Genomic DNA, 19,206 nt, shown 5'->3' with positions numbered 1-19,206 from the left:
TTTTAGATAAGAGATACATATATGCATACATAGAAGATACCTTAAAAGCAGACAGATAAAGTGCTTACCCCCAAAGCTGGCAACCTTTGTGTGCAACTGACAGCAACCTTCAGCTTCCAGTCTGTTTCTCCATCGAGCTGGTCAGTTCGAATGAAACATGAACCTTGAAGTTATAAAGAGACATCAAACTATTTTTTTGATCTCCAGAAATGTAGAAGAGTGAAAATAAAGAAATTTACAACTGTTTTAAAATAAATGTCCATAAAAGCATTCATATTTTGGAATGTCTGTGTGCCTTCTTCCAGGAATGCTCCAGATATCACACAATAGCAGAATTTTTCCGATAACATTAACAATATGCCAGTTCATGAACCCCCGGGGGGAATCCTATTTTACAGGTTTCTTAAACAGGTTCCCAACTGTTATCAGCATGAGATACACCTCACTGGTGGAAGCTGGAACAGGTGTAAGGTTTTTTTTTTTCTTTCTAGAATTGTGTCACTTGTACAGTTCCAACACAACAGAATACTGAACTGATGCCTGTGATTTTTGTCTCTGCTGCTATGACATCACAAACTTCCACTGCCTACAGTCTCCTGGCTTCTCCAAAAAAATTTGTTTTAAATAAATCCTTAACATGGATACCATTCCAAACAATACGCATCCCAATGTATTATACAAATGATTCAAAACTATTTAAGTAAGTGCCAAGGATCCAAGGCTAAAGAAACCTCTCAACACACGCACAGTACCTAAGACACGAGGGATGCTCAAGATACAGGCGGACACATACTGAACAGAATCAGTGTGTGTTACAGACTAGTCTTCAAGAAACAGAAGAAAACTGAGACCAGCGCAGAGCCTCCCCCTACCCCAAAACCTAGGGGGTTAGGTTATCAAGTCTGGAGTAACACATAGGTTATTAATGTAAGATGCAAAAAAGACTGCACACAAACATTGCGAGCCTATTAAAAACATGTACAATGAGCCACAACTTCCATCTAGTTTGAAGAGGTGGTAAAATTTTAGCCATACCCTTCACAACTGATACACAAAAGAAACCTCAAATATTTCTGAAGCAGTAATTACACCTTCCATTAAGCTACAGCCTAACAACTCTGTATGCACTATTGTTACTGTGTGCTATGGGTATGAAACAAAACCAGATTTTTCTAGTTATTTGTAAGTTTTAAACGACATGTATACACAGACACGCATATATAGCTGTAACTCCTTCTACATCTCAACCAATCCAATAAAAAACTAACAAAGCAGTTTCATCACTGGAAGTGACAGGGTAGCAATTAAACTACAGGGAGCACTGGCACAGGAGTTTATCCAGGTTTGAGTCTTCTTGCACAGACAAGACATCAATCTGCTAGAAGCTCTGAACCTCACAGGCACTACATCAGAACACGTACCTACCAGCGAACACGGAATTAAGAGAGAGATTATTTTATAGGACATGTGGACCCTGATGTAAGTAAAAATCTAACACGACCCAATGTTTTATTCATCGAGGCCTGTAAATTAAGCAGTTCAGTGAGCTAACGGTCTGAAAGGACATGCTCGAGAGAGAAGCCACCTGAAATTATATCTGACTAGAAGGCAGCATTTTTGCACAACAGTCCTGAAAGCAGCTTACAAGCCTTCATGTAACACTGTATTTATATTAAGTGCACAGGAAGTAAACAGATCTTTAAATGTTAATATAAACAGCTCTCAGAACACATTATCACTACTAAATTTCACCCGAAGCCCAGAGCTGCAAGCTGCAAAGCTGGATCTAAAGTTCTTGAAAAAGCTGATTTTGTATTTTTGACAGGATTGTTTATGGATTTTCTTCCAAAAATAAAATACTATAAAGAACTTTTTGAAGAGTCCAGTGACATACACTGCGTTATAATTAAGGGTGAAGTACCCAGGAATACCTCGAAATACCGCAGTTTCACCGCAGTTTCTATCCATAGCACAGATGAGCCTATTTTCCATCATACTTTTCCTGTACAAGACTTTTCATGGTTCTCTTTACCCTTCCTGTCAATGGTTGCTCTCTTCCATCAATTTCATTTAGAATTATACTATAGATCAATGCAGTTCAAGACCAGTGTGGCTCCTGTGAATGGTTGACTGCACATATATTCATTTAATAGAGCTCACACTATGACATGTATTGGCCAGCTGCATTTCCTCTCCACTTCAGCAGTTAATTTCATCAATAACTTATCTCATAGCCTGTTTCCCTTTTATCCAGAAAAAGGGATTGCTTTCTGCCAAGTCAGCTTTCAATAGTGATCACAACAGCAAAACGGAAACAATACAGCCCTCTTCACTACCTCAAATACTGCAGCAGATTTGACCAAGTCATTTTAATTATACTACAAGATACTGATTTTAAACCTGGCTTAACTAAGCTATAAATATGGGAGATGAAACATGTCATTAGAAACTATGTATAAAAACACTCTTCATCCCTATCAAGACCGTGGACCTGTAAAAAACTAAATATTCCGCACTGTGTATTGTGTGGAAGTCACACATACTTTACCCTCAGAAGACGTTTGAGTCAGCAGTACATAAAACTTCTAAAAATCAAAGTCTCTTAAAAAAAAATACCTATTGTAACTGCTTCATTCTGAAATGCTTGGAAGCACTGTCCCCTCCCTGGAATCACAAAATTTAAAACAAACAAATGTAGTAAAAAAAATTGTGTTGTGTACTTTAACAGAATGATTTAGGTTAGTGTTAAAAATCTCTTACATTTCTAACCTGAGCATGACTTGACAGGAAAAAACACATCTATACAAACGTCAGGAATTGCTATTCCCTCTGAATTCAGTGATAACTCTTGAACCTGAAAATTATTTTACAGCACACAAAGAATCAAATTTTTTTCTAAGTCCTGTGCTGCTTAAAGTAGATGTCATGAAGTATTTAAAATATTTACCAAAGTATAGCTGTCTACCAAAAAAAATTCCACACAGAACATTAGAAATTTTCATAAGGCTACATATAAAGGAGAATGAATAAAATTCAACTTTTTCCTTTCCATAGTGAGGGCACTCAGATATTCACTTCCCATAACAATACAGTTATTCAAGATTCAAGTGCACAAAGTTGAACATAGTGAACGAGTCTGACATTTCCGTCTTCATAGTGAAAATTCTGGCATTATCTCAATCAGAATTTAAGGGTTGATTTAAGGAAATTACATTGGGTTTAAAGAGTTTAATCATTTATCGGAAGTGCTCTAAATGTCACGTGAGCACATTTAAATGGATTTACAAGTATGTAATATTCATTTAGCCTAATCAGTCGAAGACAGGCATAAATCAATTTGGAGCGTGTTCATGCAAGGTGCTGCCCAAGTGCAACTAAACTCATTTTTAAAACCATTTCAGTTGAAATCTGTGAAAACTTGAATGCTTAGGGAAGTCCTAGGACTACAGTTCCATCTTTTGTGTTTTAGCAAAAGCTCAACTATTTGAGGCCTGTCCAGAATTCACCCTGAGATTGCTCTTCTGAGGAAAAGCAGCACCTGCAACACAGAGGCTGAAAACCATTTTTAAGAACCTAAGTAACTGTGTAACTTTAAAATATAAGGATACATTGCTAATTATTAACAGACTTCTTGTTTCTGGCTATTTGAGATACTATGGATAACAAACCCATCCTATTTTAAAAGCTAGTTTGTGTGTTAATAGAATATTGAACAAAAATAACATTTATTTCCGTATCTTTTACGGTGTTTTGAAATAGAGATACAAAAGCTCATCTATGAAGGCACTAATTTAGGGCCACGATATGCCTGGAATGGATTTATCAAAGTTTCTGTGCTCAATACAGAGCAAGAATCCTACTCACTCAGTGTGTGCTGGACTGAAGGCTGCATTCAGGACACAAACACGTCAAATGCTTCTGGAAAGGGTTTACGCTGCCACGCGCATCAGTGACCTCTGTGGGCCTGCCTACCTCTAGGAACCCTGAAGAAAAAGGCCCTGAAGAAACATTTTCAAGCTAAATACAGGTTGTGATTGGGAAATGCTGGTCATATTTTAGCCATAAACTTCTTTAAAAAAAAAAACTGAGAAAGGCGAAAAAAAAAAAGGGAGGGGACAAAAATCCTCCCCAACCAGAAAAAGAACCTTCTTCATAAAGTAAAAACCAATTATATTGTAAGTTTTCTCTTAATTAATACTATGCATCATCATCAGAGCGCCAAATCTTGTGGGTTTTTTATGCTACCAAACTTGCTATTCATATTTTATGCATCAGTTTCTTTACGTGTAGATATCTTTAATTTTCTGAAAATATAATAATATATATAAACTTGTGCTACCACCAAGCATTTCAATTTTATTTTCATATACACACTTCTGAGTATTAATTACAGTTTTTAATACAGGCTTCTAAAAACAAGCTGTTACTTAGGATGTTACATATTTTCTTAAACATATTCTAGCTTATAGGGTTTTTAAAATAAGTCACTTAGAAGAGAAAAAAAACCTGTTGTGTATTATTTATCCCTATTTTATTTAATTTGGAAATGTTGTTGTTTCTGATAAGCAGAAAGAAGGGTAATTTCTCCTGAAAACAATTAGCTTACTATTGAACCTATTTACCAAGGAGCTTCTAAAGAAAGTTAACACAAGAAACTCAAAATAGCAGTATTGACGGACTAAAAGCAATCTACCTGGCAAAAAGAAAATAAATTATTCTATAAAAAATTGCATCACCTGATTTTCATAGAAGGCTATAATGAAAAAAACCACCAAATTAATCAGTCAAATGATTTGAATTACACTGAGATTTAATATTTGCAATAACTGTGGAAATAAAATCCCAACTACCCTAGAGAAGTTGCTTTAGTTTGCTGCAGAAACAGAACCGTGTATCATGTGTAGCATCTCCTGTGTGTTACAAACATTGTTCTTTCAGAGGTGTTTTATGCAAAGGCTCTTGAGTAGGAGACTGCAACAGAACTTCTCAGTAGTCTAACAGTGTTCTAAAATAATCAGACAGAAGCAGGACATCCTACCACTTACACAAGCACGGCCTCACGTTCTTTGTCAGGCAGTAATACTCTTGAATAATCCAAGACAGGGTAATTGAATCCAAATACCTCAAAATGAACGCACCAACTCATGGAAATTCCCTGCAACTCAGATTCTGAAAATGTCAAGAAAAAATGTAGGTGGACTGGCATAGCGAGAAGACAGAGCTTCCTCCCTGATCACAAAGTCTACTGGCTTTGGTTTTACAAAGAGAGGGTGGAAAAGTGTGCTACTTACAGCACTCGCTCTCCAGGAGTGGGCCAGGTTTCCTGACTAACAGCAAGATGAGAAATTAAGATGGTTTCCTTAAACTAAACTATCCCACTTGTCCTGTATCCAGAAATTAATTTTCATTTCCCCATTCCCAGCCCAAAGAAGGATCTGAGAAAGAAGCTCCAAGTCATAAGAAGAGACAGAAGAGAGAGGATTCTGAATTCAGGGGAAAAACCCTAAACTTATCCTGACTAGCATCACAAAATGACAAAGTACATGACATCATTATAAAAATACTTCTACATTCCATCCTTCACTTTTTCTGCTCTTGCTCTAAGCAATCACAGCAGATCTTGTCTTCAACTACACCTAGTTCATCAGCATTTTACAAGTGAAATTATTTTTAAAAAGATCTCCCTTTTTAGATTTCACAAGTGCATTTCAAATCCCTTCCACAGAGCCTTAACAGTCAACCCACACAGGTAATTACTACAAATGTCAGTATACATAGTAAAGAATAGTATATAAGGCAATCAACACACAGACGTTCTGAAAACCATATTTAATTTTCTCCTGAAGAACATTAAAGTTAACAGATTTCTGCTTGCAGATTTTTTGCCAAGTATCAGCAATCTTAAAAAAAAAAAGGCTTGCCAGTAAGCACTAAAGAGACCTTACAGGTACAGTTCAAACACGCCATAGCACACACCTTAATGTTTTACTGTGCTGAAGATGCACCAGAGGGAAACAGCTACAATTTAGTTGTATATAGCACAGGAATATGCATATTTTACAAGCATATGAAAGACCAACCACCCTAGTCTTGAAAACGTATTGTTTTGTCTGCGTAGACACAGGGTTGAATTCCACACTCCATCACAGATATATCACTGAAAAACAAACATACAGTGTGTGCACTTCAATTAGTCTCAAAAAAAAAATTGTAAAATTAAGTTACATTTCCTTTCTATAACATGTAACCGATAAGAATCCGTGTCAGTTATTTTTAAACTGAAATAATGCTAAACCACTACTCCATGTCTAGATTGTTCTCAGTCAAATCTAAATAAATAAAATTATGTCTGCTCTCTCTCTCAAGAGCTGTATCCAATGAATTTTTTACAAATGAGAACAACAGCTACAACTAATGCCTTTCAAGCCTCAGCAAAACTGAATTATTAAATCTGTCTGCCTATATCCTATTACAGCCTACTTATGAATACTTGATTTTATTTTGTATAATTGACAACAGTTGTCAGGAAAGGAAGGTTTTAACGGCAATCAAATTAAGATCAACCGGTATAAGTGTCACAGTGAAGAGCCTGCGTCAAGTGTTGATGAATTAATTGATGGGTCACTGGAAAACGGGGCACGTGGAACCGTAGTGTCATAAGCAGCTACGTACCGTCTGGTAATGTTACCAGCCCTCCTGCTTTAAGTCAAAAGCAATGAAAGAGATGGGTTACTGGAATATACCCAACAGAAGAAAAATGGATTTTGACTTTGCACACCTAACACCAGATCATTTACGAACAACTTCATTTTTTAATCATTTATATTACTGAAATGTAATGTGCATGGAAATTTTAAACTGATGACAAGACGAATAGCAGCACCAAGATGACAGGCTGGAGTGCAGAGTTTCATTTACCACTATAACAAGAAGCTTTTCATTATAATAGCTTCTAAGGAGGAAAAAAACCCAAGACACCTGAAACATCCCAAACATTTAAGCTACGATGCCATCACATAGGATGCAACTGAAAAAAGGTAGTGGCATTTATAGAAAATAGATTAAATTAGTTTTAAAGCATTAATTTCTCTTAAGACCACAGAAGAACTGTGTGTACTTGAGATATTTGATCTGAATTAAGAAACCGATGAAGCAATTGATTAATTGGAATTTAAGCCATCAGTCACTGGATCCATCAACAGATTCATTTACATTCCAAACAATCAGCTGATGGTCTTATAGGATACCATGTATTAATACATAGTCAATATGATACCCCCAAACTCATCACAGTTCCTTATTGACAAGCACACAGATGCTTTTAATCCAAGCTTGATCACACTGCATCTTTTTTGAATTGCTATATTGATTCAGTACGTTTTAAGAATTTTTATCTCTATTTTTATGAAAAACATTATAGAATTCTCTTATATATAGCAAAAAATGTCCCAGGTAAAAAAATTTTAAAATGGAAAAAAAAAGCATCTACATTCATATTCAAACTCTCAAATTTTAACTTACTGATTTATATTATTTTGGGATATACAGAAGGAGACTCAAAAGCATTAATTTATCTTTTCCATTTAATAGGAATTGATGCACCACTTCGCTCTATTATTCTTCTGATATATTCTAGTAATCTCTTTTTGGAGAAACCCAGTGATACAGAAAAAAGAGAATGTGAATTATTTACGTCTTCAGCTTAATGACTAAATAAAAAAAACACGCTGCCATACAGAAAGCTTGGAACAGTGAAAAAGTTTTCACTTTTCAGATCAAAAAAAGGTGGAGGTGGCCAGAACACCACTGCATAATGCTATGAAAATCGGTACTGTGCTCAGCAGATGTCACCTTTACCATTACATTTTATGCAATCACCAGAATATTTTTCACTGACGCTACTCCCTGTTCACACATTTGCCTAGCCTGCTATTCTAGCTGGTTTTGACATTTAGAGCTGGGATAACCTATGGTGATCTGTCCTGTGAATGATCCAAACATCACCTGATTAAACTGCAAGAACCTCGAGAATATTTTCAGCCTTGCTCATTCATTTGTGAACCAGCCTTGCCCACACCTTCAACACGTTAGCCGTATTTACTACACGTTAGTATCAGAAGCATGCTGCTCAACAAGCAGTAGATGGCATTCTTCCTTCAAATGAATCAAGGATGAAAATATTTTCCAGAAGAAGTCATTGTAACACAGTAGGAGAAAAAAATCCTACCTAGTGTAACCTACTACGGCAAGCTAATTTCACCGAGATTAGATTGCTTTGATACAAAGTGTGCTGCGCATCTGGGGAGGCAAAAGGGGTGAAACGGAACCTTTTGCAGCCAGAGAGGTCAGTCTTTTAACACAGAAGTGGCTCCACTGCAAACCATTTTAAGGTCCCTCTGAAACAGGAAAATGGTCTAACTCTGATGCTATTCCACAAACACCATCCATTTTAGTATCTGACTGTCATCTGACTCGTTATTCTGGTCTAAGTACCGAGTTCAGCCGGCATTTTCCATTTATCTGGCCTTAACACACAGTGCTCACAGGAAACCCCTCGGTTACAATTGAAGAGTTGGTTCTTATTTAAAACGTATTATTAGAATTATCCTAAGTGCAAGTAGTAGCTCTTTGTGTAGAGGCTCAACAGGATCCTCCTTACAACGTACAGTAGGTATGCAGCAGTTATACACGACAATCATTAAATTGCTGCCTATGACAACAGAAATGGATTTAGGAATTAGGACTTTTTAACTAGCTTTCCTTCTTTTTTGGCTTAAATTTAAGTAGAAAAATTAAAATCAAATCAATTTTCTGATCCTAACGCAAAGCATTAACTTTAACATCGATGCCACAAGTAAAGGTTCAAAACATTCAAAATATTTTAAGAATACTGACTACACAGGCTCCTTGATTTGAGAGCTCTGACAGCACAGCAGAACTCACTCTCCCTGTCAACCTCCCTCATGCACTTATGTATTTCTAAAGCCCAATAATACAGAAAAAATACATAGATAGCTAACTTAAGGAGCATTTTCTCTCTTGATGAAAGCAGAGCTCACGAGCAAACAGAGGAGGCTGAGAAAAGCGTATGGCCAAATATACCAGAATCCATGGAAAGCACGTTTAGTCTTGGAAGATCTTAGCAGAAGCAACAGTAACCAACTCGAAGGGCGTACCGCTAACTAAATTACGAGGAGCAGGAATCAAAGCCTGGGCATCTCATAAAGCATAAACACAGAAAAGTACAAGCCCAAGGAGTTGACAACGCCATCTGATCACAGTAGGCACGTGAAAAACAAGAGGGTAAATCTTTAACTGAAGATTTAGCAGGTAAAAGCACGTTGTCCTTTACCAAACAGGAGCCTGGGAAGAACCAACAGACCCAGCTGCAGAGATTTATCACCGGACTTTATTACAGCACAAAGCAGAGGAATTCTATTTTTTTTTCCAGTTGCTTTTTACTTGCCAGACAGAGGAAGGCTGTGCAAAGCTACATGGACACCTGCAATCAGAACTGTGGCTGAAGTAGTTAAGTATGTCATTTACCCTTCACGTGCACCAGGAGCGATGACAGCGCGGCGACACGGGCCACAGCACCGGTGGGAGAACCCAGCGCCCCCTCCAGCCGCATGCTCCTTGCAAGGCAGGTCACTCCACGTTCGGTTTTCCAGCACTGGAGACAGAGCCGCTAGACTAGGGGAGTTCAAGTGCACCCAAGCCTCCGTTCCAGCTCCAGCCAGCCAACACACCTGGAGCCCCCACGACAGTCAATCGGATCAACGTGTGCAAGCCACCCTTACCTTGTGAATGCATTACGATTGATCTGAGGATCGCGTCTAAGTTTTTAGTGAGACAGTTGTAAAAGTACAGCAAGATCACTCCTTGTGAGACCCGATAAACAGAGCTTTATAGGCTGTGCAGAAATTCCTTTTTCGTAACAAGGATGAGGACACCAAGAGAAGTTTCAAAGAATTCTCAAGGTAACGTTAACAGCTTTCCTAGTAAAGCCTTCAAGTAAGAAAAGAAAAAAATACCCAAATTGACAATCTAACAAAAGAAAAAGGTGACAGTATCTTTAAAAAAAAATCGTAATGCATGGCATCCATCTCATGAACAGATACTTTACAGGAAAGGCATTATAAACTGCTTCTACACAAGGAATTCTTGAACCTAACTTGCAAGAGTAATTTCTTTGTCTTTATTTTCAAAGCCTTCAACAACATAGACTGTGGGTATCAGCTATAAATATACATATAGTTTGTTTCCCTGACTTGTCCTGCCTCCGAGATGTGCTTTGCTGATTCTTACCTCCAGCTTTTCCAAGCTGTTTCCCAAAACTGGGGGAATTGTTTGGGATTTCAAGATATTCAGACTGCTACTCCAGCCAAGCCACCAAATACCCTGAAATTCTGGGGAAATGCATTATCACTGTAGAGTGGGAACAGGCAAATTTATGCCTAACACAATATACAGCCTCCTTACAAATCAACTTTTTCAACTCTTACTAGTCTTCTTTTTTTTTTTAATATGAAAAACAAATAAATAGTAAAATATTTCTTTGTTACTGCTTCTTTTGCAGCAAATCTAACGAAAGACATGCATTGTGGTAGTCACCCAAGTATGCATAGAAACTAAAAGACAATAATTAGGGAATCAAATACATGATTAAATCTTCTAATAACATTTTACTGTGTAATTTTACATCAGTAATATACAGAGAGTAATACTGCAGGAGCTTAATGCCTGCTGAGCCCTCCTCCTTCCACCACATAACACTCAAGCTACCCAACTATATCTTAAACAAGTAGCTGATCACATAGAAATGGTATTACTCAGTGGCTTGAAGTAGATACCAAAACATTTCAAGCCCCAGTTAAATCAAATGTTAAAAATGGAATAGGAACTGAAGTATAGAAACAGATTAAAGTAGTTTGGACAGATTGTTGGCAGCTACTCATGCCCTGAAGATAAACTTTTATCTGGCCGTATGTGCAAAACTTAACTCTAGTCATTTATCATTCTCTATAGCAATAGATTTTCAAAGCATTTTAGTTCCCAGACAGGTAGGTTTTATAATGCTTGTTTTCTAAACATAATAGAAAATTCCAGAATGTGTGACAAATGCAGCTCCTTCAGCCTTATTACTCTGCAGTAGTTGGCTTTATAAAGAGATAAAAACTGACACCAGTTGCACAACTGAATTCCAAACTGACATTTTCTCCTCTGGTTTTACTTCCAAATATCTGAAGTTTCAGAACAGGCTGGGGCCCAGACAAAGAAGTTGTTTGTAGAACACGTGTTCCTAACTGTCCAGAACAAACAGATATTACTTGCATCACCTTTATTATATTTTTACCTGCAGTGAGTTTGGGACACAAATGCTCTACTACCACTTGCATTTTCACATGTACAAAACTAGACCTTTTAAGCAACTATACTTGCCAGCAGAATGCTCTCTTTCTGGGAGGAAATGCTTAAGAACTCATCATTTTCAAAATAACTCTTCTCTTTAATTAGTGGCCTTTAAGACGGCAGACTCTGGACTAAGCCTTTACTAGTTCACTCAAGAGCTCCTTCCAACAGCAGATCGAGCTATACAAGTGACAACAGGCCATACTTGAATTGCATAGTTTATGCCAGTAAAATGGTTAAAAAATGTAAAAAACCCAGCACACCTGAGGCAGTTATATTGCTACAGAAATGAATTGCTATAAAGCCTCAAAAGAAAAATTATTTTCCTGTTTTATTCCCACATTTTACTCATACCATTGTTAAAGTCATTACAAATGAAGAATCCTGAAAACTCTTACTACAAATTTTAATACAAGTGAGATTATATTTTTCAGAATTGTAACGAAAAGAGCAAGTATGTTTGCAACTAGTAATTTATGCCTGAGTAAATATACCATTTTTAAGGAGTTCCATAAGTGAAATTCAAGAAACTGGTCTATGTAATGGGGGATGCCCAGAGGGACTTCAACAAGCCGTAGAAACAGGTCAACGAAAACCTCGAAGTTCAACAAGAAATAGTGCAAAATCCTGCACCTGGGGAGGAACAACCCCACACACCAGCATGTGCTGGGGGCCAGCCAGCTGGAAAGCAGCTTGGCAGAAAAGGCCCTGGGGATCCAGGTAGACACCAAGTTTACCATGAGCCAGCAACGTGCCCTGGCAGCAAAGGCAGCTCCCGGTATCTGGGGCTGCGTTAGGCAAAGGATTGCCAGCAGGTCGAGGGAGGAGATCCTTCCCCTCGGCTCGGCACCAGCGAGGCCACCCTGGAGCCATGTCCAGTTCTGGGCTCATCAGTACAAGAGCGATGTGGGCACACGGGAGAAGATCCAGAGCGCCGTGAAGATGACGGGCTGGAGCATCTCACATGGGAGGAGAGTCTGAGAGAGCTGGGACTGCTCAGCCTGGAGAGGACAAGGCTCAGGGACATCTATAATGTCTATAAATACCTGGAGGGAGGGTGTAAAGACTGAGCCAGGCCCTCTGCAGTGGTGCTCAGTGACAGGACCAGAGGCAACGGGCACAAACTGAAACACAGGAGGTTCCCTCTGAACATCAGGAAGCAAGAATTTTTTTTTTTTTTTTACTGTGAAGATAACCAAGCGCTGGCACAGCTTGCCCAGGGAGGTTGGGGCATCTCCACCCCTGGAGATACTCAAAAGCTGTCTGGACACACTCCTGGGCAAACAGCTCTAGGTGGCCCTGCTTGAGCAGGGGTGTTGGACCAGATGGTATCTGGAGATCCCTTCCAACCTCAACCATTCTGCGATTCTGAGACACCATCTAAAGCGCTCACGTGGGTAAGACCACAATAATGTACTGCAGGCCTGAAAAATACCAAATGTGACAACTGTGCAACTGGCATTACCTTACAAGGAGTTAAAGGTTCTTCACAACCAAAGGATTGTGAGAATTTGTAAATGATTTCCCATTTCCCTGTTGCTTCCATTGCAGAGCTGTAGCAGTAGACATACAGTATTTTGGAATGTCCACACCAGTAAGTTATTATGTACTGGATTTAAAGACATACAAAAGCAAAATTGTTTTACGATGATGATTTGTGCATGACAGCATGCCTGACAGCAGTGGAACTGATCAGCCAGTGGGAGCTGCTCTCTCCAGAGTATCACCTCTAATAATAAAAAAAAACCCCACCAACAAAAAAAAACCCCAAAAAACCAAACTTTTGTCAATTTGGTAGCTGCTGAGCAGTCTACAGCAGCTGATGTATTAAAATGCATTTTTGGACCTAATTTTACTAGACTTCTACCTTCACAATTTTTACTTGTTTTACAAGTTTGTCAGGAGTATCTTAATGCAGTACTCTGTCTCTTGGGAAAACTACTTTTTTCCAGAAGCAGTGGCTGTTACTCTGCATAGAGCCAAGTGTGTGCCAAAAATTCTAACCCTGCGCAAGAGACAGATGTATGAGGTTCAAATACCACGGTCAGGAAAGATGAAGTAGACCAGTAAAAGCACTTCCACTTTACTCTTTGGAAGTTCACCTTTTAGCAGAAAAGGCCGAAGAGAAAACCCAGCTCTACTTTTCATCCCATCAAAAAGCATCGTCTGTGATAAGGGGGACCTCAGGAACAAAGAGAGGGGTTTAACTAAGATTAATCAATTCCTGTCCTCCTATAAAGCTGCTAACAAAACCCAGTATCATAACAGCGTTGTGATTAGCCTGTCGTAGGCCTAAATAGTTAGCAGTATTCTTTACAGTCCTAGCATCTATGGAGCACATCACAAGCCCAAAAAGTAGCTACCCCTTGGCTCTTCCAACTTCAGAGGCTTTAGCAGACAGCCTGTTTAGCCCTGCTTCCATGTCCAGCACTATTCTGCCATGCCATCTTTCTCCCAGTAACTTTCACCTTGTAGCCAATTTCAGTCAACTACGGCAGACCAAAGATCTCAAGCACAGGAAGTTCATCAGATTTCTGTGAAAAATCAGAGGATGAAAGAGCCACGTGAACAAGAGCAGTCATCTGTTCTAGGACCCAGCAAAAATTGATAGCAAAAAATCAACATATGCTTAGCTCAGAACCAGCCACTGCATATGGCAGCTTTTGCCCCATGAAAAGTAAGAATCTGAGGTTACTGGAGGGGTGTAAACGAAAAGCTTGAAGGACAACAAAAATAAAATAAAATAAAGCTTCACTCTTTTTTTTTTTGATACTATCCACCCTGCCAAATTTGTGTTTCTCTCAGAATTTCACATTTGAAAGTTAACAGAGTACAAATATTCTAGAGATACCAAGTCTTATAAAGACATGAACCAGATTTTAATGAAGGACCAGTTCCAGTTCATGTCAGAACACCTTCGTGTGTTAGCACAGCAACACCTGACCTAGATCAGAAGCCAGGCACCAACCCAAGGCACCAACCCAAGGCACCAACCCAAGGCACCAACCCAAGGCACCAACCCAAGGCACCAACCCAAGGCACCAACCCAAGGCACCAACCCAAGGCACCAACCCAAGGCACCAACCCAAGGCACCAACCCAAGGCACCAACCCAAGGCACCAACCCAAGGCACCAACCCAAGGCACCAACCCAAGGCACCAACCCAAGGCACCAACCCAAGGCACCAACCCAAGGCACCAACCCAAGGCACCAACCCAAGGCACCAACCCAAGGCACCAACCCAAGGCACCAACCCAAGGCACCAACCCAAGGCACCAACCCAAGGCACCAACCCAAGGCACCAACCCAAGGCACCAACCCAAGGCACCAACCCAAGGCACCAACAATTTTAGCTTAGAGAAGGAAAGAGTTTATCTTTGAAAATTTTCTTCTGTCTTTTAGAAACAGAGTATCCTTGATAATACTCCCGTAATGCTGAAGTCATTCCCATCTGATGCAGTCGGCAGCTCCTGTGGACAATTATAAAGTCATACAGTGATGTCTGGCAGGCCCTGTCTAGCTTTGGAGTTATGACTGAGATGGCATACAGACAACTAAAACGTAGAGAGCATGCCAAGCAATTTAAAAAAGAACCTGAAAGCTATGTTAAAGGCCACTTAGGATCTAGCTTAATTTCACTAAGGGAGCTTTCTGTTGGTGTAACACAGATCTTGCCTACATTTGCATAACAGCTTTCCGTTAAGGTAGTCAGCTGGTTTTTGGCATGATGCCTACTTAAACAGCAAAAGAAAATAACTTTTAAACCACCTTTTGGAGCTGGCTCAGCATGAACATTTCCTTTAATCTGGTGGAAGGCTGATAAATGGGACAAATCTTCCAAATTGCTTGTCATCTCTGCCATATGTAATGAGCAAAACCAAGATTCAGCCTTAACCTTCCCACCCTCCCTTTTTAAACATCTATAAACCCAAGATATTATTCCAGAGTTTTTTGCTCTTAATTTTTCTCTTTTTTTTTTTTAAATTTTTGAAGCCAATGAAGATCTTACAGAAACCTCTGTTATATGAGGAACCTGACAGCAGCAAAGAATTCACATCTGAGGAGTGATTTCCACCCGCTCCATCCCCCAGGGAAGTAATCCTAACTAAACTCAAACAGCCATCTAGCTGCCTCCGTTCATGAAAGAGAGGAATACCAATGTTATGGACTGTCAAACACAAATACAAAACAAAGACCCACTTACATCAGTCTTTAGACTAATTTTTTGAAGTCTGATTAAAAAAAAAAGAGAATCTTAATAATTACATACATGTACACAATTAGCATCAAGTCATTATATCAGACTATATGAAGACATCATTCTAGATAAAAGACACTATCTCTGATAAAGTGAAAAAAGGACATCTAAAGAATCAGCTTGACTCCCTGAAATTCAGCTTCTGCTATGCAGAGGTAAGAGCATCCTAAAAATCTCAACATTCCTAAAAGTGCATTTGGGGGGGGGAAGTGGAGGAAAACAAGCACACACCACTGTCTTATTTCATCCATGGTACCACACACGCGTGAAAAGTCAGAATAGTTTTAGGCTGAACTTTGTAACCACACATTTATAACTCAAACTGCTTTTTTGACGAGAGATACAGGATACTGCAGTGCTGCAGCCTCCATTAGTATGTGGTGTAAATATCGAAGTTGGACAATAATACTTTGCCCCAAAAGCAGCTTACAGGGCGGGATGGATTTTAAGATTAGTTCGAGCTCTTTGCTTTATACTCTTTATAGATTTATAGCAACAAGTTATAGTTAAACTGTTTTATCGCACGGAACATAAAATAAAATTACATATAGAACATAAAACCATGCAAAAACGAATGTGTTTTACAAAGTACTTAGAGCGTCAACTATAAATTAAACCATAAATCAGTCAAAACTGCAACATCCAAGAAGAAACAATTACCGATGTAAGTGTTCACTCTTTAGTCAAAAAACAATTAGTGCCATATGCTTGACGTTCAGGAGATGATTTTTTTTTTGCATGGTTTGTTTGTTTTGTTTTTCAAGTGCAACACCAACACAACTAGTTAACCTGTTGCACACTTATAGAAAGTACATTTCAATATTAAAAAAGTCACATTCCACATGTAGCAGAAGTATATATATATGAAACAATTTATGTCAGAATTCTGAGAAGATTTCACCTCATTTGCTCTTTACTCACTTTATATTATAATGAACACTGTAGTACACAACTCAAAGTGCTCACAAGCATTTTTTTAATATCAATGATGGAAAATTTTAATTATGACATTCTAAGAAAGCTGACTTAAGTAGATGATGAATTTCACTTTCAAAAATGTTTTTCTTCACACATTTCTGACTAGGGATTCACCCTTTCCACTCCCCGCTCTGTACCTCGACAAAGAGACAGTTTAACTTCTATTAACTGTGGTCCTTCAAGACCTACTATTCATATATATTCTGGTGAGGACACAGAGGGATGCTGTACAGGTGCATTTCTGGCCCGTACTGTTTGTTGACAGCCATACCTGTGCCCCTTCCTTCAACTAGGAGTACCACAGGGAAGGGAGACTACACTGTGTCTTACAACCTCCCAAACAGAATCCAGGAAGGTAAGAATTAACAGGGAGGAAAACCTGCTGTAGTGCAGCTACGCAAAGCACATCATTTAACAACTGCAGCTGAAAGGGCTTTTGGGTCAGCAGGAAAAAGACAACACGGTGAGCAGCCCCGAAAGAAACATTATCAATCCTTTTATCGTCATGCTAGATCCAAGGGATCTGTCAGAAGCCTTGCGCATTTTAACAAAATGCGGTACTGTGGGAGGGAATAAAAAGAAAAGCCCCTGGATCCTGAACCAGAGGGCGGTTAACCAAGATGGAGACTATAGACAGACTATTAGGAAACTTTGTCAGTCCAGGTCATTATACATGATCTAGTGCATCTAATCAGCACTTGAAAGTCATTAGCAAGACACAGTAACCATACAGTAATTTTTTCTTCTTTTAGCAAATATATAGCTCCAGTAGCGTTCTGTAGGCTATCGGAAATATTTTTGTCTTCTCTTGCAAATGATCTCTGCAAATTTAGCCTTTTATCTGAAATATATGATAGAGCTCCAGCGCTGCAGTGAAATACCAAGTGCCACTAATCCAGGGTTTACCAATATCACAGCTATTAGCTTTGTGAAATTTAGTGCTGTCTGACAAACACCAGACAGTTCTTCAGGACCTGAAGAGAAATGGTAATATAAAGGAGGGAAACTCATTTGAGTTATATAGGGGGCATCCAATAGTAATTTCTAAACTTTAATCAAAACAGCTATAATTTAGAGAGTTCCTATAAAGGAGATACTTATTTCTCAAAGATTAAGAGTACTCCTCTATCACCATGTGAGGAGGAATAGAGCTAACAAGTAGTACTTCTCTTTCCTTCACTCAAGAAAATTGTTGGGGTTTTTTTGACTGACCAAAAAACATTTCTAAGTAACAAAAAAAAAAACCCAACCAAAACCCCAGTTATTTCAGGTTTTTAGATCATTGTAATAGACATTTTTTTAAAAATACTTCAATCACATATTAGTAGGTTCAGATTTCAGTTCTTTTCAATTTAATAACTGAAATAGATGACATTTAAATGTGTGTTGCAAGATAATGATTAGTCGTAAATAATTTAAAATACTGTCGAGTCATATTAAACAAGTACAGTCTTTTAAATATACAGTAGTCTCAATATTTGCTTTACCTAAACTTTTTGTGTGATGATTCATAAAAAATCACCTGTTTAGAGGAACATATCTACAAAGGTCTCACGTTCACAGTCAGGATTTCTCCTGTTTTACAGTCCAAGCATACCGCATTTCTCACATACGGACCCTCTCCCATTAATCTGATGAAGGCAGATCTCCTACCATCCATCTACTTGACCACTACAAATTGGCTACAGTGCACAATCTAAAATTTTACACCAACCACAAACTTATCACATAACCAATCTGAATTATCAAAACATACCAGTTTTTTCCGATGTTCTGAGAAACACCATGTCAGATGGGATTCGTTGATTCTGAGGGGAAAAAAAAAAAGGGTTTTTTGTAAGTAGGGAAAAAAGTGAATTCCAATCAAATGTCCAGTAAGATCTATCACCAGAAGGTCACACTTGGATTGAAACTCAATTAAAATAGGATTTCTCACAGTACTTTACATTCAGCATTTGCAGTTCAGAAATCAATATTTTCGAAAAATTATACAATAAGCAAACAACAGCTAATCCTTTCAGATGCTCCTTATAAGTGAATCATAAATACCTGAAGAACTGCAACAGATTTACATTTTCTTGACTGAAAACAGTAGTTCAAGAATATAAATATCTAATTGAAATATTTAAAAACATCATTTCACTGAGCAAAACTGACTCTTCGCACATATAAAAGATGGTGAAATTTAAAACATGTTTTGGCACTCAAGTTGCAAACCTTAAGTATATCAAGTATTCTCCTCTCTCCCACCACACACAAACACACACAAAGGAAACAGCAAGTCAGGGAACAGCGTTTTCCTGCTTCACATGTCTATAAACCTTGCCTTTACAGAGACAGAACTGAACAGAATTTCTTCCTCAGTTTCTAAGGCACAGAGCCACGCGCAGCTAGATGGGGCTGCACTCCTGTTCTGCCATTTCCCTTTCAAGCACAGAACTATCTGTATCAAATCACATTTTCTACTTTTTGTTGACCCCAGAAAGGCCAATCTAAGCTTCTGCAGATTAAACCAAGTGAACAATGCTGCCCTCCCACTCACGGGCGATCTGCCACAC

At 38.6% G+C, this 19,206-nt stretch overlaps 1 protein-coding gene across 1 annotated transcript in view; it reads right to left on the bottom strand.

Moving 5' to 3' along the window:
• ATP9B (ATPase phospholipid transporting 9B) overlaps positions 1-19,206 on the bottom strand; it is a 167,752-nt gene that overhangs the window by 99,744 nt on the left and 48,802 nt on the right. Inside the window, exons 7-8 of the mRNA XM_086472492.1 lie at positions 18,405-18,456; positions 69-163 (exon numbers count right to left, since the gene is read on the bottom strand). Coding sequence (XP_086328618.1) covers positions 69-163; positions 18,405-18,456 — 147 coding nt within the window. The remainder of the gene's footprint in view (positions 1-68; positions 164-18,404; positions 18,457-19,206) is intronic.

This window comes from Leptosomus discolor, chromosome 13 (assembly GCF_034619465.1).
Source record: "Leptosomus discolor isolate bLepDis1 chromosome 13, bLepDis1.hap2, whole genome shotgun sequence".
NCBI lineage: Eukaryota > Metazoa > Chordata > Aves > Leptosomiformes > Leptosomidae > Leptosomus > Leptosomus discolor.
The sequence above is the reverse complement of the archived record's forward strand: the minus strand, read 5'-3'. Positions and strand labels throughout refer to the sequence as shown.